This window comes from Toxoplasma gondii, chromosome VI (genome assembly GCF_000006565.2).
Source record: "Toxoplasma gondii ME49 chromosome VI, whole genome shotgun sequence".
Classification (NCBI taxonomy): domain Eukaryota; phylum Apicomplexa; class Conoidasida; order Eucoccidiorida; family Sarcocystidae; genus Toxoplasma; species Toxoplasma gondii.
Window position 1 is genome coordinate 2,443,756 of NC_031473.1, and position 27,986 is coordinate 2,471,741.

The window sequence follows — 27,986 nt, forward strand, 5'->3', positions numbered from 1 at the left end:
TTTTCGCTTTAAAAACCACGGACTGTGAGTTGTGATTTGCCGCAAATTCCCTCTCAGTTCTCATTTTCTTCACTGTATGTTGACTTTTTCGCGGGGAAGCCGACGGAGCAACCGTGAGGAGGAGATGGATCTCTAACCGGAAGTGGAGCTTCGATTGGTCACTCGATTTTGCCTGCATGTGCCTCACTTTTCCCTCCCGATTATCGTCCAGAATTAGCTCTGTTCTTTTAGAAAAGGGATAAAAAGCCAAGCTCTCGAAAAATATTTGGTTTTGGACCGAACCTCAGCGCTTTTGTGTTGCTCGTCTACATCGACGGATCAGAGAGTGACAGACCCCCTTGGCGGCCGTGGTGAGAGGATCGCGAGACATCTTGAGGCGGCTTACACTCGCAGGCAGGAATTCACAAAACACCTGCTGCCGCGTTCTCTTTTCTCCTCCTCTTTGTCGTCGATCGTTTTTTCTTTTTCTTTTTCCGTCTCGTTGTCGACCTCTGTAACAGCCTCCTTCGTAGGTCTTGTCAAGCGCCGCACGACTTTTCCGAGCCGTCACCGTCTCGATTTTCTTCTTCTTCTTCTTCTTCTTCTTCTTCTTCTTCTTCTTCTTCTTCTTCTTCTTCTTCTTCTTCTTCTTCTTCTTCTTCTTCTTCTTCTTCTTCTTCTTCTTCTTCTTCTTCTTCTTCTTCTTCTTCTTCTTCTTCTTCTTCTTCTTCTTCTTCTTCTTCTTCTTCTTCTTCTTCTTCTTCTTCTTCTTCTTCTTCTTCTTCTTCTTCTTCTTCTTCTTCTTCTTCTTCTTCCTCTTCTTCTTCTTCTCGCGATGCTGCCCCCGTTCCCCTTTCCGCTGGAGCAGATCTCCTGCTCGGCCCCCGTCTTCGACGTTTGCTTCCACCCAGCGAGGCAGATTTTGGCGACTGCGCTGGTGTCTGGAGAGGTAGAAGTCCACGAGCTTCCCACCGCGGATGAAGTCAGTGCTCACCTCGAGGCCCAACATGCCCATCGCATCCGCCAGCGACAAATCGAGCGGGAGAGAAAGAGACGCGAGAGAGCAGAGCGACGCGAGGCCAAGCGACGGCTGCAGGCCGAGAAGCTCGGCGAGAAACCGCAGGCAGGAGGAGATGGGGAGACAGCAGAGGGCGCTGAAGAGTCTGGAAGCGACACCGAGGCCACAACGAAAACTGAAAATGGAGGACAAGCGGAGGCAGAATGCGAGGAAGGCGACAGCAGCTTCTCGGATGCTTCCTCCTCCGAGGACGACTCGAGCGACGAAGAAGACATGAAGCGAAAATTTTTGAACGACGACTTAAAGACTGTCGACACCAAGGTGATGACCATGAAAAAACACAAACGAGGATGCCGCGCCGTCCGGTTTTCTGCAGACGGATCCCGTAAGTCCTTCCTGTCACTCTTCACCGACTGGCTGGTGCATAAAAAAAACAACGCATGACAAAGAATACCTCACTTCGTCTCTGTCGCTCTCGCGGCTCTCGGTCACTTCTCGGTGGGAAGATGCACGTCATTCGAACTCTTTACACCCATCTTTTTGCGCCTACAACTTGCTCTCTACAGTGAGACGCCCCGATCCCTGTTAATCGCATACAGGCCTTTTCGATTGGTGTGAAAAGCCATTCTGTGTTTCATGGTACACATCGTGGATACCTTCGTCCAAACAACTGCGTTCATAGCTACGCGTCTATATTCATATATATATATATATATATACATATATATATTTGCATCTATTCGCAAACGCATGCAAACACAAGCATTGTAATGTATGTATATATATGTACTTATATACCGACGCCTGCGTTGACAACTACATACCTGCATATTCCGGAACAGAGAATCAAGTTGCGAATGGAAGAAATGGGCGTCGCTTGCGTGGTCTACCTCGGTGCAGTTGAAGAGAGCGGATGATTGTATGTCTTGATGTTTCTTGGAGGTGAAGTTTTTCTGAATTTGTAACTGGACGTCTGAGTCTGAATCTGCCTCCGTGTCATTTTGATGCCTCTGTACACAGTCTTTCTCTCTACCTTTCTGCTTCTCGTTTCCTTGCCTGTTTCTACTGTTTCATTAGGACTTTTTTCCGCCTCAACTGACGGCCGTTGCATCATCAGCGATGCAGAGAGGGGTACTACGCTGTGGAGAAATCCCAAACAGAGGTGCGTTTGCTTTACTCGCTCGTGCATTTTAGCGCGCAATTCTTCGCCGGCAGGAGTGGAGAGTCCTGTCACGACAAGAGAACAAACGGACTGCTAGCTGTCCGTCTCGCATTTCCCCTCGTCCTCTTGTCTGTGTTAGGTTCCGCACAGTTGTAGGTAAAAGCGATGTATAAGAGACTTAGACTGGCGTTGGAGCTTGTCTGTGAAAACCTTACTCGCCGGCAACCGATTCCTTCCTGCTTTACCCATAACTGCGCCAACTGACCGAGGCGAATGAACGAATAGAGCACCGCGGACAGCTCATAGAAGAAACAAAGGGGAGAGCGGAAGCAGTCGCGTTCGACGCAAAGACTCTGTGCTTCTCTCCGGCAATCGTCTCCGTTGATGTTGCGCAAGTGTGTCTTCTCTGTACACATACAGTTCTCTCTCTAGTTTTGCGTGTATTTACATTTGTGCCTATCAGGGAGTATACATTTATCTTTTTCCAAGTGGTTGCACAGTTCGCTGTCTCTGTATCATGTCACATGCAAAAGCGGTTGAACCGAACGTACTGGCGCATGTTCGTTTCTGTCTCTCTTCATTTTTTGTATCTGTGTCTGTGTCTGTTTCGCTTTGTCTTTCTGGAAAACATTTGTGTGTTGCGGGTCCCTCTGACTCCGATTTTCTTCAGCTGCTCGGTCGCTTTCTTTGAATCTCCAGACACACGGGTGTTGCCTGGGTCTGTGTCGCACATATGAGCAGTTGCTCTTTCGCTGACATTCGAATGGCGACTCTGCTGGCCCTGTTCGTTCAGGGACGCTGTGAATACTCTCTGCATCTTGACCCCACACATCTTCGCTGCTGGCGACGATGGAGGCACCGTGACTTTGTGGGATGATCGACAGGAGACTGCGGCAGGACGTCTGAAAGATCATGACGACTTCGTTTCAGGTTCGTCCGCATTCCTCTCGGTGATGCCCTGCGCGTCATCTGAGGAATCCAGGAGTGCATGCATCCTTGGAAAAACGACATTTGGTTAAGACTGCGAAGGTCGAGGACCGGCGTCCGACCTCTCGTCGTCGAAGGCGGGGGGCGCATTTCTTCACCTTTTTAAAGTTAGAGTGTGGTGCCTGAGGTAGGACGGCGAAACCGACCAAACATCCGTTCGTTTCCACTGGCTCTCGGGAGAATGCCAAGAACTTCAGCACAGTTGACAGCAGTGTTGCCCGGTGTCTGTACTGTCTCAAAATTTTCTTGTTGGTGGTGTGGGGCACTGATTCCTCGGCGGAACGCTTCTTGCTGTTTCTCGCTTGGTCTGGCTCTGTTCTATGATGGGAAAACTCATTTCGCCTCTCTTCACTGCATGCACTCAGTGTTCCGTGTGTCAGGCAGAATCTTCGCTGGCTTCGCTTACCTTTTCTTCCTTTTCAAAAAGACCCGTTCCTCGGAGCCTGCAAGAGTCGCAGAGCCCCAGGTCTCCCTCGAGCGTCGCTGTACATACACTGACATCCACATGGGGAGTTCGGTGGTAAAAACTGTGTGCCTGCTTCGTGGAAGACCTGCGAAGCTCTCGCCTGAGTTGGTGTCTCTGTGACGCCTTCGCGTTTCTCCCCTGCGGGTGACGAACGAAGACACTGGCGACTTCTCCACTTCAAACGCTCTCAGAGGTGGAACGCGTTGCCGCCAGTTCTGTTCGGAGGGAAAAGAGCATGGGGCAGCTTGGAGCACATGCTGTTCTTGGTGTCAATGGTCTCGTCAGGTCTGTTGCCCTTCTCGGTACACATGTCTTGAGAAAATGCTCGAAAAAACTCTTTTCTCGGAGACGCTTACTCCCCGGTCGACGGTTCGTTTTCTTCTGGCGGTTCGTTGCCTTTCCAGACTTGACAGCGGCCTGGATTTCACCTTGCGAGGCGCCCGCCAATCCGCATGGCCGAAGAAGAAAGAAGCGAAGCGCGGAAGCCCCCGACGACGCAGAAGGCACCTCTCAAGGCATGCCCACACACCTCCTGGCGACCGGCGGAGACATGCTGGCTGTCTTCGACCTACGGAAGAAGACTCTTCTTGCTCGCAGCGATCCTCTCGAGGAAGATCTTCACTGTGTTCAAGTTATGCGGGTACGTGGACGCGCGGGAGCGGAGGCCTTCGAGTTTCGGTGATCTCAAAGGCAGGTTTCAGTCGTAGGGAGAAGACCCAGTGCTCGCGGATATGTGTCACCTTCCTCCTGCATCTACACCGATATATTCGTATGTTTTTATAGATGTGTATACAGAAATGCAGACGCATTCATACATAAAAAGAGTCTTACATTTGAGATATTTATAGAGGGAGACTTGCGTCACTTTGCTCAGGTGAAGGCCGGTTTGCACACCGGGAGTCGCCCTCTCCAATGTTTACAACTCTACATTTGTATGCATATGTGTTTAAGTAAAAGTATGTTTCGGTTTGCCATGTTGTATGCTGACAACATGCATGGGTGTGGGTGTCTCTGTCTGGGTCAATGTTTTTGGGATCGGCGAGACAGCTTCTGTGTCACTCATTCTGTTTTGGCATGCTTCCTTTCCGGCCGTTTCGGCGCTCGTCAGGACGGGAAGAAGGCAGTTTGTGGGTGCCAAGACGGCACCATCAGCATCTTCAGCTGGGGCGACTTTGGCGATTTGAACGACCGGCTGACAGGCCACCCGCAGTCGATTGATTCGATGGTAATTTACTAAACGACGATCTTCCCAAGTTTGCTTTTACAGCGGCTGAGTGACCTGCATGATCGTGGTTGCTTTTCGACAGGTGGACATGCGGTTAGCGTGAGGATCATCCTGTCACTGCGTCACTGCGGCGTCCGCGCGAGCTCCCCCGGTTTTTGTGCGTAAATTTGTGGTTTTCGTTAAGTCAGGCGACGGGCACCTGCCCCGGCCGACGCTTCGTCTCGCTTACGTCGCGACAAGACTTAGCCCAAGCCTTCGTGATTCACGAAGCGGCTTCGCCACCATTCATTTTCTGGATTCTACATCCATGACAATGTCAATCTGTCGTGGCTCTGTTTGCACTCTTCGGTCTTTTTCTCACTGCTTGCATCTGTGGCGGTTGTTTCTTCTTCTCCATGTTCTCCACACGCCAGGTGAAACTTGACGAGAATACCCTCATCACAGGCTGCGCCGATGGCTGCATCCGAATGGTCACCTTGCTGCCCAACCAAATTCTCAGTGAGTGAAAAATTCTCTCTTTCGATCGATGCCATGGTGCTAGAGCGACATCTGTGTGTCTGTCTCGTCAAATACACTTAGATAGAAACTTTACACATACATCAGATATTATATATATATATATATGTATATATATATATATATATATATATTTGTAGCTACCTTCACATATATATATGTTATATTTACGGTGTAGATACAGATATATATATATATATATATATATTGCATTTACGATATATATATATATATATACCTGTATAACACGATTAGATATGCTCAGAGCACAATCTGCGGAAGTATTGTGTTGGTGTGTGGCTGTGAATCAATGACTCCGTTGCTCAAATGGTTCAAGCTTCCTGTGCATGGTTCAATCGAGCTGCTGGTTTCTCTCTGCTGGTTTCTGCTTTGTTTTTCTTAGTGTTTTCCTTAAGCCGCGCCATATGTCTTGGTGTCGGTCTCTGCCTCCGGCGTTTGTCTGTTTAGCTTCTTACCTGTTTCATCTTCACGAAAACGCATGTCAATAGGGGCGGGAAGATGCCGAGGTCACCTCCCCTCTCGCTGTTTCCTGTTTTTTAAGTTCTTGGCTGCTCGAGAACCCTCAAAGGCAAAACAGCCTCACGTTTTCCTGGCTGGCGCGCCTCCAGTTTTGGCGGTTGATTCTTTCCCCTTCTTCCACAGGCATCCTTGGCGAGCACATGACAGGCCACACAGCCATCGAGCGTCTCGCCCTCAGTGGGGACAAAACGCTGCTTGGTAGGACTTCGAGTTTCGCGAAACAAAATGAAAAGACAATGAAGAGACACACTAAGTGTGAATCGTCGTTGCGAAAAGATGCGTGGACGCGATCCTCCGACGAACTGCGCAGATCCCGTTTCACTTTGTTCGTGTATCTCTCTATCTTGCCATGGCTGTCTCGTTGTCGCGGTATTCTTCCTGCTGCGCAAGAATGTGGACAGTCTCTGTGGAATGGACCGCAGAAATGTCGGTTCGCAGCAAACAGCTTCGGCCTGATTTCTTTCGGAGGCTCGGGCCGACTGCTCACCACGCGTTGTCGTTCGTCTTTTTGGAATATCTGCATGAATGAGTCGCCTCGTTTTCCCCTCTTTTCTCGTGTCTTCACTCCTGCCACCCCCTCGTGTGCCTGCGGTGCTGCGAAATCATCGTGGCGGAACGAGCCTGGCTCGCATGCAGAGCCTGTTGTTCATGTTCTTTGCTTGCGCATGCGTTGTCAATGTGTGTCTTTTCAGCTAGCTGCTCGTACGACTCCACAGTCTGCATTTATCAACTCGAGCGAGGGAAGCAAATCGAGGCCCAGCGCAGTGATGGCTCTCAGCGCCCCACCAAGAAGGTCAGTTGATTGTCTTGGACTCAGTGTTTCATGCAGGATATCGACAAGTCACGATCCGGAAGAGGCAGGTTCCCGGACGAAATACGCCAATGTTTACTATCGAAAAGAACATCTGGTGCATGGCTTATCTCTCCTTCGGCGCGAACGTGTTTGCGGATGCCTATATGCATCCACAGGATTATACATATATCTGTTTATATATACATATATATACACATACACGCATTCCGGTAAAAACAGAGGGTGTACACATACGCACATTTATGCCGTCATATGGTGCATTGTACACGGTATAGACACTCTGACGTATATATATGTATGTAGAGATGGAGACTGTTGTCGACAGTTCTTCTCTGTTGGAAGAAGTCAGTGGCGGCACCCAAGTGTGTGCCGAGTCACGTGTAGCTTGGGCTTCAGGGTGACGTTTGCGTTGTGTTTTCTTTCTTCGCAGACAAAGCAGAAGAAAGTCGTTGACTTGCGAAAAGACCGTGACTTTTTCGACGACCTTTGATATATATTTTGGGGCCATGAGTGTGCCACCGCGTGATATCCGAGAAAACTTCATCTGAACACTCTACGTCTGCGGTGGCTTCCCCGCTCTCTCGCACTGCCTGCCAATCCCTTCGGGAGTTCCTTGCGCTCTTGATGTATGTGTGCATCACACACATGAATATATATGTATATATATACGTATAAATCGTTCGCGCTAGGGAGCAGAGAGAGTCGATGACTCGAGACTGTTTTGACAGCTTGTTCCAGGAGTGGAGCGTTTCTTCTCGTGACTCGTTTGGAAGTATCACAAACTCAGTCTGTTGAAAAACATGAGACAAGAGGTGCACGACGGTGCGACCGTTAGGCTGCAGCAGATACTCGCTGAGAGGTGGCGTTCGCATTAAAAAGTTTTTTTCGTTTATTGAAAGTTTGTCTGGTGCGAAACGAGCAGGCGGACATACGCCTCTCGTGATTCGAGGATTTTTCCGCAGAAACAAACGCCGTGCGACGGTGTCCTTGTTCTGGAAGGTTGCGCCTCCAGGCACTCTGTTTCCCTTTTGGGATTCACAATGTAGGCCGCCAGACACGCACCACCACGGCGAGAACAACTGACGCAAGACTTGCGGGGTTCACACATCCCAAAATGAAATTCGTAGGATTCTGGCCACCTGTCGCTATTTTTTGCTGGAAAGCGGATCACGAAACAGTCAAAGAAAGGCCTTTTGTCAACACTCACTAGCGGGCAGCCGCCAAAAAGATCTTAGTTGTAGGCCATGGGATCCCAGTTCGGATTCACCGACGGACGGGTGCGGATTGCAGAGGGAGCAGCAGCTGCGCCTCGCGCCTTTTCCGCTGTTTTGTCTCCCTCCAGCTTTGAAAACACAGCTGAGAAGAGTGGAGACGAAACGACGTGGACCGCCCTCACACACTGGCCCTCGGCGAGAATGTATTGGTACACGGCGGGGCGGAAAATGCCGTCGCTTCTGAAGACAGAACAGGAAGTCGCCAGACGAGGCCAAGAGACACACAGAATAATTACCCAGTGAAGGCAAGACAGACGGGGAAATTGTGGCAGCGAGAGGGAGCAGCGGGAGAAGATTCACCGAATGCTGTTTCGCATCGAGCGGGTGCAACCAACGAAAAACAGAGAGAAAAGAAACACCGCAAACGAGTGTAGTGAACTATGCATGCCGTCACCGTGCGTCGAAATGGACTACTTCGACGTTCTCCGGTTCGCCTGCTTCCTGGTGTAACGTATGTGAGTGAGTGTTGGAGTTCTGTCTGAGCATGAATTCGCATAGGAAGAACGCTTGCAGAAACGTAAAGCGCTGGGTAAGTGCAGCTGAATAGTTGACTGCTTCTCTTACGGCTGATCGAAGAAATTCCACGCCCAAAGAAGACCATCAGAAGTGAGAATGACACCTTCCCACCATCCGACTTTCACATCAACGGCGACACCCGTGATGCCTCCGCGTCTCAAATCGACTGGCATAGGGACAAACGACTGGGCCTTAACGCAGACCTGAAGCAAGTGGAGGAGCAAACAACAATGTGCCTTGTTTTGAAATTAATGACAGGACTGAATGTGATGCTTCTGTCGCAACGATTCCAATCCCTACGATACTCAATCCTTTTCGTCTCTTGCCCCAGATGCCTTTCCCTCTTCCCTATCTATCTTCTTATATATCTACATCTATCTCTATGTATATATATATATATATATATATATCCATCTATGTATATCTATAACTGTCTGTATATGATGTCCGTCTGTTTCCACGTGGAGGTGTGTGCATTCTCGTCTACCGGTTTGTCTCTGAGTCACTCGACGTTCAGATCTTCCTCAGCATGTACTGGTCAACAACCCTCTGTATTGCCACACACCCCGTCCCCCCTTAAAGCGTCGCTTTCCCCGGCTACATCAGTTGTTAGATCTTCGTTTCCGTCTGCGACTCGGTTCCTTTCTGCACTCGAGCTCAGAGGAGTCTGGTCGCCTTTCCCTCGACTGAGCTTCGAATGAGCGCCGCCACAGTACCTGAGACTGCGGATCCCAGAGCAGGAAGACACCCCACTGGTAGACAGTTCCGGAAGGCGTAACGGCGAGAGTGGTGTGGACTCCGCAGCTGATTGACGTTACGCGTTCGTCGATGTTTTCAATCGGAACTGCGATGCGGGAGCGTCGGTGTTTGCTGCCGAGCCCAAGCTGACCGTTGATGGCTTGCCCGAAAACGTACAAAGCCCCGTCTTTCGCGAGCAAGTACGTGAAGCCGAGACCGCACACCACACGGTCCAGAGGTCCAATGTCCACGATCGACTCGTGAGTAATCCACAGAGGCTGAGAAGAGAGACGCCACAGACGGCATATACGTCGGGGAAACGGAACTGGAAATATGACAGGAAAATGCAGTTCAGGGTGAAGGAAGACGACAATCAGAGGCCCCGTTGGAGACACACACGGCCATGTCCCTGCTCCAACCTTATCGCTGAGACGCTGGCAAGTATGCGAGAAAACCAGAGTGTACGGGGAGATCGATAGCGAAGAGTGAATTCGAGGATCTAGGCCGCGCGACGGGAGCGGGCATCAAAAATACACAAGGACCACTGCAAGAGATGACTGGTGTTATCAGTCGAAAAGCAGAGGTTGTCTTTAGGAACCCACGGAGGCGAAGCCAGGCTGAAAGATGAGGACCAGAAAGTGCCTGATAGAATGAAATTCAGCGAAACGGTGAAAGTCTTGGCAACCAGAAGAGACCACTTGAGGAGCGATGCAGCCAGAGATGAGGTGAAGAAATCAGGGAGAGATTCACTTACCAACGGCACATCACTGAAAACGCCGCGAATGTAAATGTGATCGCCTCGACCCCACATGTAGACGCGTCCTTTGTCGTCGATCGCAGCGTTGTGGTAGGCGCCAGCGCTGCAGAGCAAATGGAAAAGAATGAAAGAACAGAGACGCATGCACACGGGCGACCAACAACGCAAATATAGAAAGTTCAACTCACGGTTTTAGAAGAGACACCCTCGAGACAAAGGCTGCAGACACGGATGTTCGGCAGTACATCGCTGGGAGAACAGGGCGACAAATGCACGGCAGGCGCTTCTGCACCCAGGTCAGCGGAGAGCAATGGCGAAGGAAAACGATTCGAAGAGCGGTTTGGAAGTGGAGACGGAGGAGAGAAAAACTAATCCTGTCGAAACGGAAGACGCATGTTTCTTCACGACCGGACTGACCTCAGAGTTGAAATCGTTCGTTTCAGCATCGGATTGACGGCTCCCCGTACCGGGGCGAAGTACACCTCTGTGGCTTGAGGGACGATCTCCTGGCGAGGCGCACAGCCGCATTGGCCGCTGCAAAAGACCAACAAAAGATGTGACATTGCCGATCAGAAAAACATTCACAGAAAGGCTGCGCACAACACAGGACACCCAAACCACATGGCTTTGGCCTTGTTCGCTTACGCAACTGGTCAAATGGAATTTGCAACATTCTTGCGCTTCAGCAGATAGTACGGTTCGCTGAAATAGAACGAGGAAGCCGCTTGACGGACTGCACTATTCGCTGTCTCTGCATGTTGTGTGCATCATCTTAAGACGAGAAATGAGGCGGAGCAAAAGCAATGCGTTTCTCCAGAGCTGTGAAGACCCGACGTTTTGTCAAGGCGCAGGACATGTCGCACTTCAGCTCGAAACCCCCAGACCATGATGAAACGCATGCACATGTCGACCCAATGGTTCACTCGATCTTTCTTGCTGTCTCTCTGTCAATTGACCTCTCCAACTCTCTCTTGGTCTCTCTGTTTCGTTCTGTCTCATTCCGGCAAGTAACGCTCGCTGTCTTCATCGACGGCTCAGCCTCGATGTCCCTCGTGTATCTGAACGCAGCCAATTTGCCTCCTTCTCGCCTTTCGCTTCTGCCTCCTTCTGTAAGGAAACAGAGGCTTCCGCGCTCCGCCCTCGGCGCGTCGCCTTACTGTTGGTTCGACCCCCAAGCGAAGACGCGGCCGTCTGCATCGAGGAGCAGTGTGTGGTCAACGCCACAGCTGACTTGTACGATTTTTATGGGGAAAAGAATGCCTGATATAGGCTGAACAGGAACAGGGAGGCCGGAGGTCGAGGACGCTCCGATGCTTAGCTGTCCGCGGTCGTTCAGGCCGTAGGTGTAAACGTAGCCGGAGCTCGTCGCCACGACTGTATGGAAGGCTCCCAGTTCAACGTGAGACAAATCCGCTCCGGGATTGAAGCTCTCCACAGTGCGAATTCCAGCAGCCCAGCCTTAAAAAAAACAAAAATAAGGCGAGAGGAAGAGTACAGCCTGCGTGAGCACACCGACGAGGCAAGACGGAGGGAAGCAGAGGAAGAGGTAAGGGAAACGAGTCACTCGAAGAGCGAAGAGAGCGAGAAAAAAGCGCCAGATCACATCGGAGGGGACATCGACGAGAGAGGTCACATGGACAGAATCGGAGCAAAGCAGTTGGAGGGACAGCAGGAAACAGAATGATGAAGAAGGAGAATGAACGCGACGCGGGCACAAAGATCCAACACAGGAGTTGCGGCATAGGAGACACTCCAGACGAAAGGACTCGAAGGAACTGTTGTCTGTTTCAGGGGAACCGCGACGCAGAAGGCCTCGTCCTACGGATCTCGAGGGATGTGTGCACTTCTCAGATTATGAAAGAAATCAGACAGAACGCAGCCCCCCAGGAGGAGACTCTTTGACTGCTTTCGTTTCACCGTGACGCGGGAGGACATTGTTTTTTCGCGGAAGAAACGCCGTTCTTTTGCTCTGGCTACGCACCCTTGGGGTAGACGTCATCTCGCTCAACACTGACGTTGACGTGGACGAGCTGCCAGGACTTCTTCAGCCTGCCTCTGAGTTCTCTCTCCTGCACGGAGGTCGAAAAAAGAGGAGGAACACAGAGAGACCAACATGAAGCGACGGAGAAGAGCGACGAGAAGCACCGGAACACAAGACAAGACGCAAACGGAGAACAGCGGGGAAGACTGGGAAAGGTCGGTGCGACAGCAGCATCTGCCTAAGGAAGACTGCAGGACGCAGGAAGTCCGCCGAGAGGAACGAGGGAAGCAGAAACTCAAGGCTTTTACGGAACGCGGGGCTGCAGAAGGAAGCGTGCAGTTGTCAGTTGTTTTTCCAGGAAGGCTCGCAGGAGAGTCTCTTCAAATGCATCACTGTAAAGACTGAAACCAGGTCTTACTCGCAGAAGCACGACTGCTTGCTGACATTCCTGCAGGGTTTGCTTTTCGGCGCGCATCTGAAAAAACACAGAAACACCTCGTGAAGCTGCAGGTACAGCGAGGAAATCCATGGGGGCGCAAGAAACAAAAGAATGGGTGTGCATGCAGAACACAATATGCAACCGCATGCCCATCAAAGACAAGACTCACCAAATGACCCGCAAGGACCAACTTCAGTTTCTCCTCTTGCAGGATGCGCCGGACTCTGTTGCCGCGCCACCAAGCCTGGATCGTGAGAGTCGCCGCATGCAAGTTGGAGACATACACGCGCAACAGCTTGGCTTGTGCGAATCTAAAGGAATCAAACAGAGGGAACAAAAACAAATCTTGAAAGGCAAAAGGCGCAAGAAGCGAGATAAGCCTGAGATGGCCGTGATACAACCGCAGGGAACGCAGTCTCGGAGAGACAAGAAGTCGCGAGTGAAGACAACGACAATGGAGGACCTAGACGACTGAAACGCTTGCCATCTTGGGGACTCATCAAACGAACATCGCACACACACACACGTGGAAACTAAGACTTACTTTCTCATATATACGTATACATACATACATACATATATATATGTATATATATATATATAGAGAGAGAGAGACTGTTTGTTTGCATATGCGTATTAGACAATTTCATATACATTTGTGGGTTCGCCCAGGCTCACAGGCATGGGATACTCGAGCAATCATGTTCTTGGCATCCGAAACAGGACCAGAGAATGAGATGGCACCGCAGTGAATTGCAAGTATGTGCTTCAGTGATTAAGTACGCGTTTGGACAATGCTGAGAGGACGGCATCCCTCTGTAACCAACGTCACGCAACGCGCATTCAATCCACCGAGAGAATAGCTCACTTCTGCATGCTGTACGCAGCTTGGGTGACATTTTGGAGTCTCGAAAGGACGATGAAGCGACGCATGCAGCTCTGAATAACAACGCGAGCTCGGTCCTCGACGAATCCCCGTCGAATACGGTCGAAGCTGAAAGTACGTCACATTCACAGAACAGAAGAATCAAGCGACAGCCACATCGAAGACTAAGTCAAAAGGATTACATCCACAGCGAGACCCGCATTTATGTACATGTGCATATATATATATATATATATATATATATGGCATGTGTATTGTCTGGCAATCTATCTATCTATAAGCTCGTTTGCCTCTCTGTCACTCTCACTGTTTTTTCATCTATCTGTGAAACGCCTTCAATCGAGAAGTGTAGGCAGCTGTATCTCCCCGTAGCGAGAACCTTCCGACGCGATGAAAACGCATGCCTGAGTCTGTTTATTTCCTTTTTTATCTCCATACGCGCATGCATGCAGAAGAAGGCACGACAGTGGCGTCTTCCGATGTATCGCAACCAGAGGGGATTCTTGAAAGAGATAATCGACGACTTACAGCTTCGCATGCGAACGATACATTGCCGATTGCCGTGTTCGATACCCTCTCCAAAATCTCTGAAGCGACACAAAGCAGCAGAATCGTCATTTCAAAATTTCGGAGTTTCGACATGGAAGGGAAAAGCGTCTCCACTACTTACCTGCAGCACAAGAACATCTCCGCAAAGAACGTCATCACGCGTCGGCAAACCCAGACAATCTCAAAAGCATAAGCGCCCCTCACTCCTCCAAACTGCGAGACCTTCATGTCCAGATAATTACATTTATCTATCTAGATATATATATATATATATATATATATGAAGAGAACTATATGTATGTATTCCTACAGGTACACCTATGTTGACACTATCCGAACTCAAATCCGCACCAGTGCACAACTGTACTACGACCTACATATTCATATACATATATATATATATATATATATCAGTCTACATAACCATATATATATATATATATATATATGTATATATATATATATATGAGAGTTAAGCACATTTGTGAAACGCAGTCGACAGCTTAATTACATCTGCTTGGTGTGTCGAATTTGTTTCTCTACACTTTGTTTGTCTGACCTGAATGGTGACTGCGTAGGGGGTGAGGAGCCGCATGAGTTGTACGCGCAGCCTTCCCAAGTAGCCTCGCCAGACTCTCTGGATGTCTGTCGCGGCATTGTTTCGCAGGCGCTCGTAGCGGAGTTTCTTCGCGACTTTCTGCGCAGCATGCCGTCTCCAGTTGCTCTGGATTTTGATAGCTGCTCTTATTTTTCTGTGCGAGATCATAAACGCCTTCCACCGCAAACCACCAATTCCTGCATACCCGATCTGAAAACAAAATGGTGGAAAGAGACGACTATGCCTAGACAACCATCTCTCGCGGCTTGCGAGTCGCTGCTACAAGTCGAGAAATCCCACAAGGTCGAACCAGCAGAAGGCAAACAGCACTGGAAATGAGCAACGGCATTCGACATCGAAACGCACATCGATATACATGCATATTTCTTTCATATCCACAAAATTACATATGTACACATATATATGTTTATATATATATATATATATATATAAATTGCAACTATATTGAGGAAGCGCATACTGAGACAGCGGTAGAGAGAGGTTCCAGAGTCACTGAGTCGGCACTGTTTATTGGATTCAATCTGCGCCGGTGAGACGAATGCGTTTTAGATTCTGGCAAGGCTCGCGTCTTCTCCGAAGCGTTTCCCGTACAAGAGGGAGGTGAAACCTCGCGAAAAGAACAGAGATATTCTTACTGCTGCTGCCTTCTTCATCAGCATGCGAGCCTTGACTTGTCGTAAGTCCTTTTGGCACCTGAGGCAGGAGGTGCGCATGCAAATCCGCGAAGACACAGACCACAGCGAGACGATTCACCCTCATCCTGCAGCCCCTCGAAATCCAATGAGACAGCTGACGCTCCCTTCCATGAAACGCAGAGTTCTCTCAGATTATGCATATCTACTTGTAACAAATTAATTGTATGAAGTTCTCAGTACATACTCATATAAATATATATATATATATATAACTGGGTAGAGGCACGTATACGCGTGAGAAATCAGAGAGTATGGAGATGATGACTGTGATGAAAGCTGCCATCACAGCAGTGAAATGTAACTGCGTCGAAATATTTTCGTGTATATCTTCCAGCCTCGTCTGAAACTGTCCGTCAACCTCAAACTTATTAGCTGATGACGGCTCCCCAGAAGAGCGATTGGAGACAAGTAGACGCTTCACAGGTGATGAGTTCTTCATGCTTCTTCTGGCAAGGAAAGAGGAACTGAAGCGTTTCGCTGGAAGACCCCGTTGAAGGTGTGTGGCCTCAAAGAAGAGACAAAAGCGGAGAGAACAAGGAAATGCAGAGGCAGAAGACATTGAACGACCAGCACACATGGCCTTGCGAATACGGGGGATGATGGAGAGAGACTGAAGACGGAAAATGGACAAAAACGTACTGTTTCCTCGTTCTGTATCCTCTGAAGATTCTCTGGATAGTCAATGCTGCTCGCTCTCTGCGTTGTTGCAGCCTGCAAGACAACAACAAAGTCATACAGGCACAGTGAGGTTCCATTCAAAGATAAATTCTCCTATCACATTCGAATACATGCCAGTCAGTGATGCCTATATATATATATATATACATATATAAATATATATATATGTATATGAATATGCGTGTCTAAATATCTGGGTGCAGCTTTATGGCATTTTGAATGCAGATTCACATCGACCTGAAAGAATGAAAGCCTGGAAAGGCAGGAAAATGGAAAAAACAGGAAAGAAACAGTCCGACAGACGCTTCCTTGTTCTGTTGAGAAAGGCCAATGCCAGCAGCAAAACGCATGTGTAATCCACCTCACAGATACGCGCCCTGCAGAGTTCCACTGCAGCATTCCTCATGTTCTGTGCGTTTTAGATAAACATATATATATATATATATGTATATACATGTGATGTAATAAAACTATGTGGACGTCGCAGAGTGAGAGATAAGAAGTGCAACACCATATTTAGCGTGGTTTGTACTTTTTTGGAGAAGACAGAAAACAGGACCCGTGACGCATGGGATCTGGTGGCAGCTGCAGCCGCTCAGGCCATTTTACTTTTTACGGCTTACTGGCAGAACATGCCGACGAAGATGGAACCTGCAAAGATGCGGCACCCGAGCTTCTTCTGCAGAGCAGATTTCCGAAGCTGGTACCTTCTCATCAACGATTGTACACGCGTTACGCGGCGCGAGAAGCTCAGGAACAGGCTGGAAAGAAAGAGAAGAACAAAACAATAGTCTCGTGAGCAGTGTCTGCGGAGCCTGAACGGGATCTCAATTTACATATGCAGAAAAATAAAGCAAATCTCACAAACACGCTTAAACCATTATATATGCATATGAACATATATATATATATATATATATATACATATATGCGTATTTATATTACACATTCATGTACGTACACATATATATATATATATATATATATATACCTACGTGTATGCGTATGTATATTTTTGAACGGTGGTTGTAAGTCGCGTGCAAGGAGGAAGGCGAATCACACAAACGTTCGAAAAAGGAGATGAAAGAAAAACAAACAAATGTCTCGGGAGCGGCCCTACGTGCGGGCTTTGTAGGCTCTGTAGATGGACTGGAGTTTGAGAATAAGAGGCTTCAAGTTGGCCATGACAGTTCTGAAATGTTTGTCGATCATGAGCCAGCCTGTTTTCCTCAAGAAGATCTTCGTGTTTCCAAGCTGGAACTCTTCCTTCGGGATCGCCAGACGGTCTAGCATCGCTACGCAAGCTTCCTTCATGTTGCTCCCTTCCTACAGAGAGACAGATAAAGAACCGAGGAAAAGATTCGCCTCCCCTTAATTGTTTTCCACTGCACACCAAGTGGCGCAATGGCTTGCGTCAGGAAGAGCAGAGACCGAGAGAGATTTCGAATGCGCAAAGAAAACAAGAACGGGTGGAAGGATGCACCGGGCTGAGATAGGGGAGAATGGCAGGTGACATTGAGAAAGAGAAAACGAGGTCGGCGACAGAAACGAACGCACGTCTGCAAGGGGAAAGAAGCGTCTGAAAAAAAAGGCATCAGGACCATCAAGTGCGATGAGGAACGGTGTGGAGCATACGACGAGTGGAGAGGTACAAGAGGAGGAAGACGGCAATACGGAACTAATGGCTGGTGGTTCCCGTTCGTAGTCTTGCTTGATGAAAGCGGACCGGTAGGAAAAACTCCCCTTTCTCGTTGTGAATGTTTAATCCCTGAAGCCATCGGTTTCTGCGCGACTTGTTCTTCGTCGTTTTGTCTCTAGGTTCAATGTCTGAATCTGTCTTTATCCCTCGTCGCTTTGGCTTCATTTCGCGCCGCAATTGCCTACCACTTTCGCGCCCAGCACACTCATCAAAACGTTGTTGTCATCAACGAAGTCCTGGAAAGTAGCTCGGTACGCGAATCCCTTGTGAATGATTGCCACGGCTTCCAACACCGACAAACTGATCATCTGCCCCAACGTCGTTTCTGTCTCGAAAACTTGAGGCTTCTTCACTTGGTTCGGCTTGATGCATCTGAGAAAAAACATGCAAAAAGACTCTCGCTCTTCAGAGTTCCCCTTCTCGCAGCCTGCATCTCCACTCCTTACCAAAGGGATACACATCCCCAAGGGGATGCTTTTGCATGTGCGAATACCCAAATAAAACGCACATAAAAGCACCTACTAACGTTCACGCATACACACACATGCATATATATATATATATATATGTATATACATATATATATATATATGTGTATATATGCAGATATCTTGGTGGCAACGCCTGTCCATGGATATATGGCTGTAGGCCTGCGATGACTCTACAGGGACGGTGGAATCGAATCAGAGCCTGCTGTCAGCTCTCCGTTTCGCCTTGGCGACACACCCATGTTGCGTCTGTGTATGGAGTTTCTACACCCGTGTGTGTGGCTCTTCGGCGACCGAGAGAACGTCTAGCATTTTTTCGGTGCCTTTTGTATGCGAGTGTGCGTCGACAGATGCGAAATTTATCGAACGCCCGGACATGCCAGGACGCTTTACTTCTCGGACTGTCGCGGTGCAGAAACGCATCCATCCCTGGGGAAGAGGCCCAAGTCGATGGAAAACCGAGGCAAGCCGATCATGGATGCGAGAAACAGAGACCGCTGAGATCGCAGCTAAAACTCTGCCGGGCGCTTCGTCCCCTCCCCCGCGAGGGAGAGGGAATGACGGAAAACGGAGATTAAAACGGAGATCGAGACTCCACACACCTGCTTTCGCCTGGGAGGGAGCGTACCTGCCGAAGTGGGCATGGGAGGACTTGAGGGTGGTCATGAGACCCGTCATGGACTTCTGGAACTTCGACCCCACGAATTTCCCGCGCATGTTTTTGGTGTCGGGGATTTCGATTTCTTCAAATGCGTTTTTCATGCACAAGTTCTTGGCACTCTTGAAAACGACGAGGAGCTCGTTCGGTAAACGCATCTTGTTCTTCGGAACGAACTCGGTGGTGTCGTACGTGACCGGTGCAGCCGTGTGCACAATCAGAAAAAGAAAGCGGGCGTCACCCTTTGGAATCTGGAAACATGGATTCTTTACGTTCTTGTGGCAAGCAGACGTAAACGATTCACTCGAACCTGAGAGCGCCAACACAAAAAACATCAGGCAAGTCAGACGCGCGAAACGACAGGGTAACGCCAGCAACAGGCGCATCAAGAAGTACGCAAGAAGAACTTACCTTCTTGTTTTCCGAAGTACTCAACAAACGACAGAAGTCCCGGCCAACTTCCCTTGCCATGCGCCAACATCTTTGGTGGCATACAACTCCATACGCATCCATACATAGAGTCATATACATATATATACATATATATATATATATAAATACATATACATATATATATATATATTTATTTGTTTATATGTGTATCTACGGCTGATGTTTACTTTAGGCATACATGCACACGTTCGTGTACACAGAGGACTAGGAGGTTCTACGCGAAGAAGTCGCAGACGAAACAAAAGCGACCGCGTTTTTGGGTCAGTTCGTCGAGAGGAAGAAGAATGGACAAATCGGCGAACGCCCAAGGAGAGAGTCGCCGTCGAGGCTAAAGTGGAAATTTGCGAAGTTTGGGTTCCCCTTGACTTCAGAGCCCACGGAGAGACCATGCATGCGCGTTTGTGGAAAAGGCGCGCCCGGCACAAGATGTGTATGCGAAAAACAATGCGTACCTGTTTGAATGAGACACTGCTCCTCAAGGTACGCAAAAATGCCGGCCTTTGGTTTGTCGAAAACCTCCAAAACTGTGGCATTGTCGGAGTAGACAATCATCGAATGGTCAATGCCTTCTGCTTCGTACTCTACTTTCTGCAACGCATGACAATCGGAAAAATTCTGAGTTGAACTGTGGTCAAAATACAGTCTCTTTGCAGATTTCACAGGCACCCATTGAGTGTTTTCGGCAAATCCATCTGAGACATTTTTAAATCCACTGTCGGAGAGAGCACTCCACCTCCTCGAGGAGTCGAAAATGCCACCATGATCTTGACGCGCGTTTACGCGAGTCTCTATGGATGAGCAGGTAGACGCGCCTATAACTTTATGTATGGATATTTCTATTTGAAGCTCCGCAGGTGGTCTGCGTGTACATCTATGTTTGCGAGAAGACGTGGATTTCGTTTTCGTGAAGAGGCCTGTCGTTCTTCCCTCACCTCAGCCTGGAAGACCTGTTGAATGAAGAACTGCTGCAGCCTTTCGTTTGCGTAGTTAATAAGAAACTGCTCGTACGAGTTTTTCTGGAAGAACTCGAAACCATAAATATCCAGAATCTGCGAAGCACAAAGACAGCAGATTGTCGAAGGACTCTCGTCTGCACATGCTCCCCCCCGAGAGAAGGACGTACTTCTGTTGGCTATCCGCGCACTCACATATATGCATTCACGGGCACAAAAAAGCATACAAACATACATATATATATATATATGCATATACACCTATGTGCACACATTCATATATATATATATATATTTATACATGTCTCTAAGTGAATATGCGTTTTATCTTTTATGACGATATTTGTCTGGATGCTTAGGTCCACACAGGTATGGGTGCATGTATTGTCAGGCATCGACGAAGAGGAGACATAGAGACTGGACAGACGCTGTCAAGCCACCCGGAGCGCAGCAAGGAATTGTTCGTCCTGTGTAGAACTGTCAGAATTCCCCTTCCCCTGTTTCTCTCTTGTTGTCCGGAGGATGGAAGAAGCGAAAGAATCCGCAAAGGCGCTTTGTAGGCACCGCCACTTCACGTAAAGAGACAGGAAGGCAAAGGCGAAGTACGGAAACAGGAACAGAGAGTTCTTGAGCAGCTTCCTCACTCCAATCCACGGCTTCGACTCTGCGTCGAACTGAATTTGCTTGTTCACACTTTTGACGATGTAGTCAAAGAGGGTATTGTAAAGCTCCTTTGCCATGGACCGAATCATAACCGTCGCCTGTTCTGCCGACAGTGGAGACTTGATCACGTTCCCTTGAACTTCCACCACATTGATGGTAACGGCCTGAAAAAAGGACGCAAAAACGCGTATGTCTTGCACATGCACGAACATTATATAAGCCACAGGAAACGCACAGGACTCGACATATACATATATATATATATATATATATTGAATATATATTGAGACAATATATTGACACATGTATACTTGGATTTCTTTCCGATCCAAAGTGTAGATGTGCAGACGTATCCAGACACAGGAAGCAGCAGTCACAGTTGTCGATCTATCAAAAAGCGAATGTATTCGCATAAAAACGTACACAGAGAGACAAACGGAGGTAAGTTTCAGCAGGCCATGTCAGGCGGCTAAGCCTGCTTTAATTTGCCGCCAAATCCCCACCGAGACAACCGCACAACGCAGATGAACGGAAATCAACGAGGAGGTCTCGAGTCACAGAGGTTTCAGTAACGCGGAAGACAAGTACCTGGAAAACTGCAGTGAACATCCATCACTCGCACGGCACATGCCTGCGAAGCCGCAACGAACCTACGCATCACCTTACCTCATTCAGAGCTGATCCATCAGCGCCGAGAAGCGTCGCAATTGTCTGAAAGTCATCCTCGTTTACCACCTTCCCAGCTCTGAAAAATGAAACAGGCCGAAGCAAACTGGCTCTGAGAAGCGAAGCAAACCCGGAGGTACCCTTCGGACACAGAAAACACACTCTGGCATATTCGTTTGTCAATATTAATACTTACCACGTATATATAAATACATATGAACGTACAAATCTCTCTCTTTGAATCTATATATGCATATACATATATACAGGTGAATCCATATATAGATATATATATAATATAGACATGCATCTATAGATATACATGAGTATTCGAGAAGCTGCACAGGAATCACGGCGCTGACGTCGATACTCCCAAATACAGAGACGCGCCATAACGGACAAGAGCCAGAATTGAAAAGCATACATATATAAAGGCAAGCAAAAGACAAAGAAGGTTTTTCCCCAGAGATGTGACAGCATTGGCGATGTTGAACTCTGTTACTTGTCAGTTCCCATTGCCTGGGTATTTTTGTATTTGATGTTTCCGGCAAGAATGACGGCAGAGAGACATTTGAAATAGTCGATTTCTTCTTCTGGAGAAAAGAGAAGCCTGCAGACACGGAGGAAAAGAGTTTTCAAACGTGATTCATGTCGACATCCTCGAGTGTGCAAGCGCGTAAATTTTCTCATTTCATTCGCCTCAGACGAAACTTTCTCCCTCTCATTCCACGTTGCGCGTTCTGTTGTCACAGGCTTGTCAGGAGATGGAATTCAGAAGCGGTCTGTTGAGATGTATAGACAGCGGAGCGTAGTCCTCGTCACTCCACCCTCATCTGCGCGTCGTTACAGGATGTAAATGTATCCTTTATCTGCCGTTCGAAAGGATCTCATCGCAGGTTTTTTCTGGTCAAGTTTAAGAATTAGCCTCCCGCTACAAGATGGCTACCTTTCTCCCCTCTCAGCTTGATTCACTCAGCTTCTGTCGGATTTTCATGTGCTCGAGGTCCTTTCACTCCACAGAAAAGAACACACAATTCAGGAGAAAAGTACTAAACCGCCACAGGATCGCCAACCACTGATATAACCCCCCAAGCCTCTGTAGACCTGAACGTAGAGAGAGTAATGCATATGTCAAGCCTTAAACAGCTATGCATATTGATATCACATGTATGCATAGCGATATATATATATATATATAAATATATACATATATACATAAATATATATATATACATATATACATATATGTATCACGTGTGGAGCCTAGGCAGATAAAGAATGAGTGTTCGACGTATTTACTTCAGTTGCTGTCGAACGTCTGCGAATTCTTTCAGATCGTTCACAGTTTCCACTTCGTAGCATCCGGATTTGTTGAGGAACTCGTAGTCGGGCGCGTCTTTCAGAGCACACTTTTGTTTTTCGTCCGGCTGCAGTCCCTTGATCATTTGGTAGAAAATGTGGTAACTTCTCTCGCCTTGACCTTGAAACTCGATTCGAGACAACTCAAGCATGTAGTTGCTGATGATCCCTCCGTGAATGCCTCCCGTCGGCGCGACGTCAAGAGACACGAAGCGCCCAAATCGAGAAGAGTTGTTGTTTCTCAAAGTCCTGGAAAAAAATCAACGCGCCGCAACATGCAAACCTACATTCCAAATGCGTAAACGTAGAGTCAGGCACCTTTGTTCTTGCATCGGCGCTTTAATGCCTTCCACGCGAATGTTCCTGTCTGCGTCTGTGTTTGTGTTCGAGCTTTCGCTTTGTAGCAGATGTCCACTTCCCCTCTCGTCACATTAAGAAGGGATGGCCATCTCCTGGTCTCAAACGCGTCCAAAACCAACGTGCATTCAAACGAAACTGAATCTAAACAAACAGCATGAATGGAGCATCACAGGAACAGGGACCTGCAGACAGGGAGGCTGGCGGTCCGAACTCGAAGATCACGGTCAAACCAAAGCAAGCTCCGAGATTCAAGACATCCTGAGCCTCAACTCTGAACCCGTCTCCTATTCGCGGAACTGATTGATCTCGCAGGGACTAACTGAGACACCGAGGGACGGTGTGGTGTCGCAGGCACTCTGGGAAAGGCAAGCGAGTCTCTAAGTCGAGAAAAGTTTCTTTTCATTTTTACTCTCAGCCTTGGAAGCTTCTACATCATGTGGAGAGACAAAAAAAAGTTTCTTTTCATTTTTACTCTCAGCCTTGGAAGCTTCTACATCATGTGGAGAGACAGCGCGCAGTGCTCTGTTGGAGTGTATGGACACGACGCATGCGGAGACATACGGTCAACGAAACAAGAGAGTCCCGTTAAAGACCGCCAGTACCTCTCCCTCGCAGAGCATCTCTGGCAGAAAAAAAAGAAGAGGATCCTCCAGAACCTACGGCAACCGATCGCACCTGTCTGTGCACACCACACTAGAAGCTCAAGTTGTCTCCACTCAAAAGATTCTGTCGCGTCCGTTTTTTACAGCAGAAGCATTTCTTTCTTTTCAAACCAAAGCGAGCATACTTTGCATTCCCTATGGCTTCCAGAAGGGGGTTCGCTCCCAAAATAATTTCCTGGATGCGCGCGCCACCTGTGCCGGCTTTCGACGTCGCAAAGTACTGCATAAGTTGGCGGGCGGTCTCTGTTTTTCCTGCTCCAGATTCGCCTGAAAGAAGAAACACAACCGCATGCACACCAGCGGAACGACGTAAAAGTTGCTTCTCCGTCGACAACCGACGCGACTGTGTCGGCGGCTGCCGATCGGCCTTGACGTCATCGTCCCTTTCCTGCTTCCTTGCTCGTTCTGCTGCATCGAGCGACGCATGCGGGTGCAGCGTCTCGCGTCACGAAGGTAGGCAGAGAGAAAAAGAGAAGAGGAGGCAAAGACGAGAAAGTCTCCAGCGAGTGGCTGAAGACGCCTGCGCGTCCAGAGCAGACCGAAGACGTCTGAGCCTCAGACGCACGGCTTCGCGACTGGTGTGGAGAAGTCGGAGAGAAGAGTCGGTCTTCAGAGTCCCATTTAAAATAATGCATGTGCATGCAGAGGCGGTGTGGACAAACGCAAAAACTCCCCTAGCCGCTACGAAAGAAAGCGGACAATGTTTTCAACAGCAAGGTGGAGAGAGGGAGCTACAGTCGAGCCTCCATGAAACATGAAGAGATAGATGAAGACGGTCTCTGCAGTCCAGGATTCTCCTCAAGGACTGCTCCCTTGAATTCCGTACAGAAACGCACAAAGCGCAGTGCAAATCGACAGAGGTCAATCCAGCGATAGATACATACGCAGAGCTATAGAAGCGTTTCTGCATATCGATATACACATATACACCGCTTCACACGTCTGGAGGCATACAAAGTAAATAGAGAAACCCAGACAAACAGATTTACATAATCACATATAGTTAGATACAGATAGACATAGATAGGTATAGATTCAGGTCGATAAAGACAGAGAGATAAAGATAGAAAGATAAAGATAGAAAGATAAAGATAGAAAGATAAAGATAGAAAGATAACACTAAACAGATAAAGGAAAATAGATGGACCTAGGGAGATGGGGTTCCAGGGATAGCAATCGCGAGGGAGAGTGAAATGGTTACGCGTACCACTGACAACACAAGATTGATTTTCTTTGGTGGTTTTGAGCATATCCATGGCAGTCTGCGCGACGGCGTAGGTGTGGGGAGGGACGTCTGTTGGGAACCCCCGAGAGGTGTCTGCATTTTGATACTTGGTCAGAGTCGCTGGCTCGTATAGACCTGGAATGAGTTTGAAAGGATTCATCGCCACCAACAGCCTCCCTGCGTATGTCTGAATCATTTCCGCACAAAGGGAAAGCAAGCCACAGACAGCGTGTGCGAGAGTGAACGGGGGTTTAGGGTCCACGCAGAGCACGGACTGCAGAAAGAAGGGCGCCGATAAAGTGGAAATGCCAATAGGAGAGGCAGCAGCTCTCGCAGGAGAAAGGAGTGAAGATGAGAGGACAAGAGAAAGAAAAGGAGTTCGACGAGAGCTTTCCAAAATTGGATTCCTGACCAAGTGCACACCGGGAGAAACGAGGTTTCCTGTCGTGTCTGAGTGGAAGTGAAGCGTCAGGGACTCCCCCCTTTTAACTGTCGGTTGAAAATGTGGAATCCAGCGAGGCTTCGTCGAATTTCATAAACGCCTCGCTTACGTTCCCCTTCTGCCCCAGCCCTGCGCCGCCAGCTGCAACAGATGCCCGCCGTTTTAGAGGCTCTGCTTCCCAAACCCACCGCCTTTAAAATCTGCTAAAAAAATCGGCTGCCTTCCAGTTTCAGCGCCTCTGCGCTTCCATCCCTCTCCTCCCCCCCCCCTTCCCAATGAAAGTCCGCGACAGGAAGACGACTCCCCTCGAGAACGACGACGACTCTGCATCCTCTGTTTCATCCGTACTCGTCGACACGATGGCAGCAGGGGCAACTCCACTATCAAGAAGTGTAGAGGCTGTCATTTACGGCGTTTGACTACTCTGTGTTGCGGCTTTGTGTGATTGGCAGGAAAGACCATTTCTCAGAATTCACTTTACGTGTATGCCTTCCCCTCTCTTCCAGACTCGCATGTCTACGTTAGTGCTTCTCGAAAATCGAGACTTCCGTTTCCAACTCTGTCCCCATTCGGAAATACCCTCTTTCAATTTCGCGTTTTCTGCCTTTGCCTGCCAGCATGTTCTCCATATAGCAGCTTCAACGTGATGTCACACCTGCCCTCTACCGAGTTCCCAGACGAGTTTACTCTCCCGTCTCGCAGTTTACAGACTCGGCCCCTTCGCCTTTTGTTTCCTTCGACACCTACGTAGATCTGGTCGCGAACATATCTTTCCCTCATGACTTCGAGGGCGCAGGCCTCGTTAGCATGAGGGAGTTTGGCCAGGTCGACGACGGTGACGGGATCGATTCCGACATTTGCATTGAGGCAGTCGGCAACTTCCACGGTCTTTGTGCTTCCGTCAACATCGACTGTGAGCTGTGTTCCACTGATACTCTTGACGATCGCCTTGACATATTTCTCCTCTTTCGACGGCTCTCGAATAAACACAGGAGATCCCACAAGGTAATCCCCCAACTCCACTGCGGAGTATTTACGCTCCACTTTCTTTGCTCCACCCCCCTCGGCAGCCTTCTTTGGCGGCATTTTGAGTCGAAAAAGGAATCAAACTGGAAAAAAGGAAACAAGGGGGTGGTGGACGTCGAGAAGTCTCGGATTCTCCGGAAAAAAAGCGAGTTGAGGATGCGTCACCAGCGATGAAAGAATCAAGTAAAGCGACACAGCGGTTTGTGTCAGGGAAAAAGTCCTTTACGGGCAGGACGGAAGAGCAGCCTCTACGTAGACAGAGAAATACACTCACGTACAGAGACACATACTGGTGTAAACGTATTTCCGAGTAAACGCGCGGAAAAAATACATACATAAACATACATATATGTAGAAGGGGGGGGACGCGTTTAAGTACGTATGTGAGTCATGAGGACAATGAGAAGAGCAAGGATGAGAATTTAAATATTTAAACGAGATACTCAGGTTAGGGACGGAGGGGGGAGGGCACTGGAGGCGACGTGGAGCAAGCGAGAGGAAGACGGGGAGACGAGGATAAAGGAAAGCGATGGAATGTTCTCAAGCAAACGCAAACGGAAAATCTCTCAGTGTCGGCCGTGACGGTCTGGTGGAAAAAACCGGCGGCAGGCAAGGCAAGCCATTTTCAGTGAGTTGTCGTTCGCTCTGTTCGTGGTTAACTCAGTTTCGACGACGAGAGCTCTTCAGAATCTCGTCGCAACAAAGAGGGAAGGGCGGCGGAAGAAAAGGAAAAGATTTGGTTTGAAAAAAGAAAAATCTAAAAGAGAATAGTCGTGGTGCCTAGAGGTAGGGTCCAAATACCGGCACGAGGGGGGATTTCAAGGGGATTCGGAGCAGAAACGCGGACAGAAAAGGATGCACCGGTCCTAGTGAAAAATCGAGGTAAGTGGGTAATGTGTTGCACGAAACCCACTAAGAAGAGAAACGATATTCCCTGGTACGCGAAACGCAATGAGTTAACGCGACATTGCGGAGACAAGACACATCCTTTTTACGGAACATGGAGAGGCTCTCGAGTTTTCTAGAGCGAAATCCCTCGGAAAAAAAGTAGAACAGGGACGGTAAAATAAGTGGATAGTCAATTGTCAAGGGCGAAACTCAGGAAAATACGGAAAGGGAAACGTTCTCTCTTGTACCCGCGCTTGTCGAGCTACTCAACCGGGAAGGCGTTATAGAGGTCCGACAGGCACGGTATGGCACAAAGAGAGGACAATGCAGGAGAAACGTCGTCCTTTTCTTTCACAGAGGGGCTTGGAAACGGCAAAGATTCAAAGACAGGAAAGAAAAGAAAGTCATGCAAAAAAACGCAAAGGTTCGAAACTCCGCGCAACAAACAGCTAGGTGTCGTCCGGCCTTCGGGACTGCGTGCGGCGCCAGCGGAACGAGACTCACGGGTTCGAGGAAAGAGGAAAAACGGGGAGTTCCTGAGAAGAAGAAAACGATTTGAAGAGATACAATTCAGGAGAGACAACGGGGCTGTTTTCGCTTCGTTC

General features: G+C 48.6%; 2 protein-coding genes across 2 annotated transcripts; one reads left to right on the forward strand and one right to left on the reverse strand.

Annotated features, from left to right (window-relative positions):
• Positions 1-202: 202 nt before the first annotated feature.
• On the forward strand, positions 203-7,516 carry TGME49_243240 (WD domain, G-beta repeat-containing protein). The gene is made up of 9 exons (XM_002366783.2): positions 203-1,382; positions 2,075-2,159; positions 2,953-3,089; positions 4,017-4,252; positions 4,721-4,837; positions 5,251-5,335; positions 6,017-6,091; positions 6,586-6,686; positions 7,138-7,516. The coding sequence occupies exons 1-9, from the start codon at positions 815-817 to the stop codon at positions 7,195-7,197; spliced, it is 1,464 nt and encodes a 487-aa protein (XP_002366824.2). The 5' UTR covers positions 203-814; the 3' UTR covers positions 7,198-7,516.
• Positions 7,391-27,985, reverse strand: TGME49_243250 (myosin H). The gene is made up of 27 exons (XM_002366784.2): positions 26,215-27,985; positions 25,008-25,212; positions 23,926-24,067; positions 22,719-23,027; positions 21,922-22,029; positions 21,420-21,498; positions 20,735-20,917; positions 20,070-20,186; positions 19,590-19,725; positions 18,655-18,994; positions 17,724-17,910; positions 16,960-17,165; positions 16,463-16,600; positions 15,801-15,872; positions 15,102-15,159; positions 14,407-14,655; positions 13,827-13,885; positions 13,281-13,406; positions 12,582-12,723; positions 12,392-12,448; positions 11,974-12,061; positions 11,150-11,450; positions 10,410-10,526; positions 9,990-10,095; positions 9,214-9,513; positions 8,546-8,700; positions 7,391-8,161 (listed from the first exon to the last, which is right to left on the reverse strand). Exons 1-27 carry the CDS (start codon positions 26,551-26,553, stop codon positions 7,939-7,941), a joined length of 4,542 nt encoding a protein of 1,513 aa, XP_002366825.1. The 5' UTR covers positions 26,554-27,985; the 3' UTR covers positions 7,391-7,938.
• Between the last annotated feature and the right edge of the window lies 1 nt (position 27,986).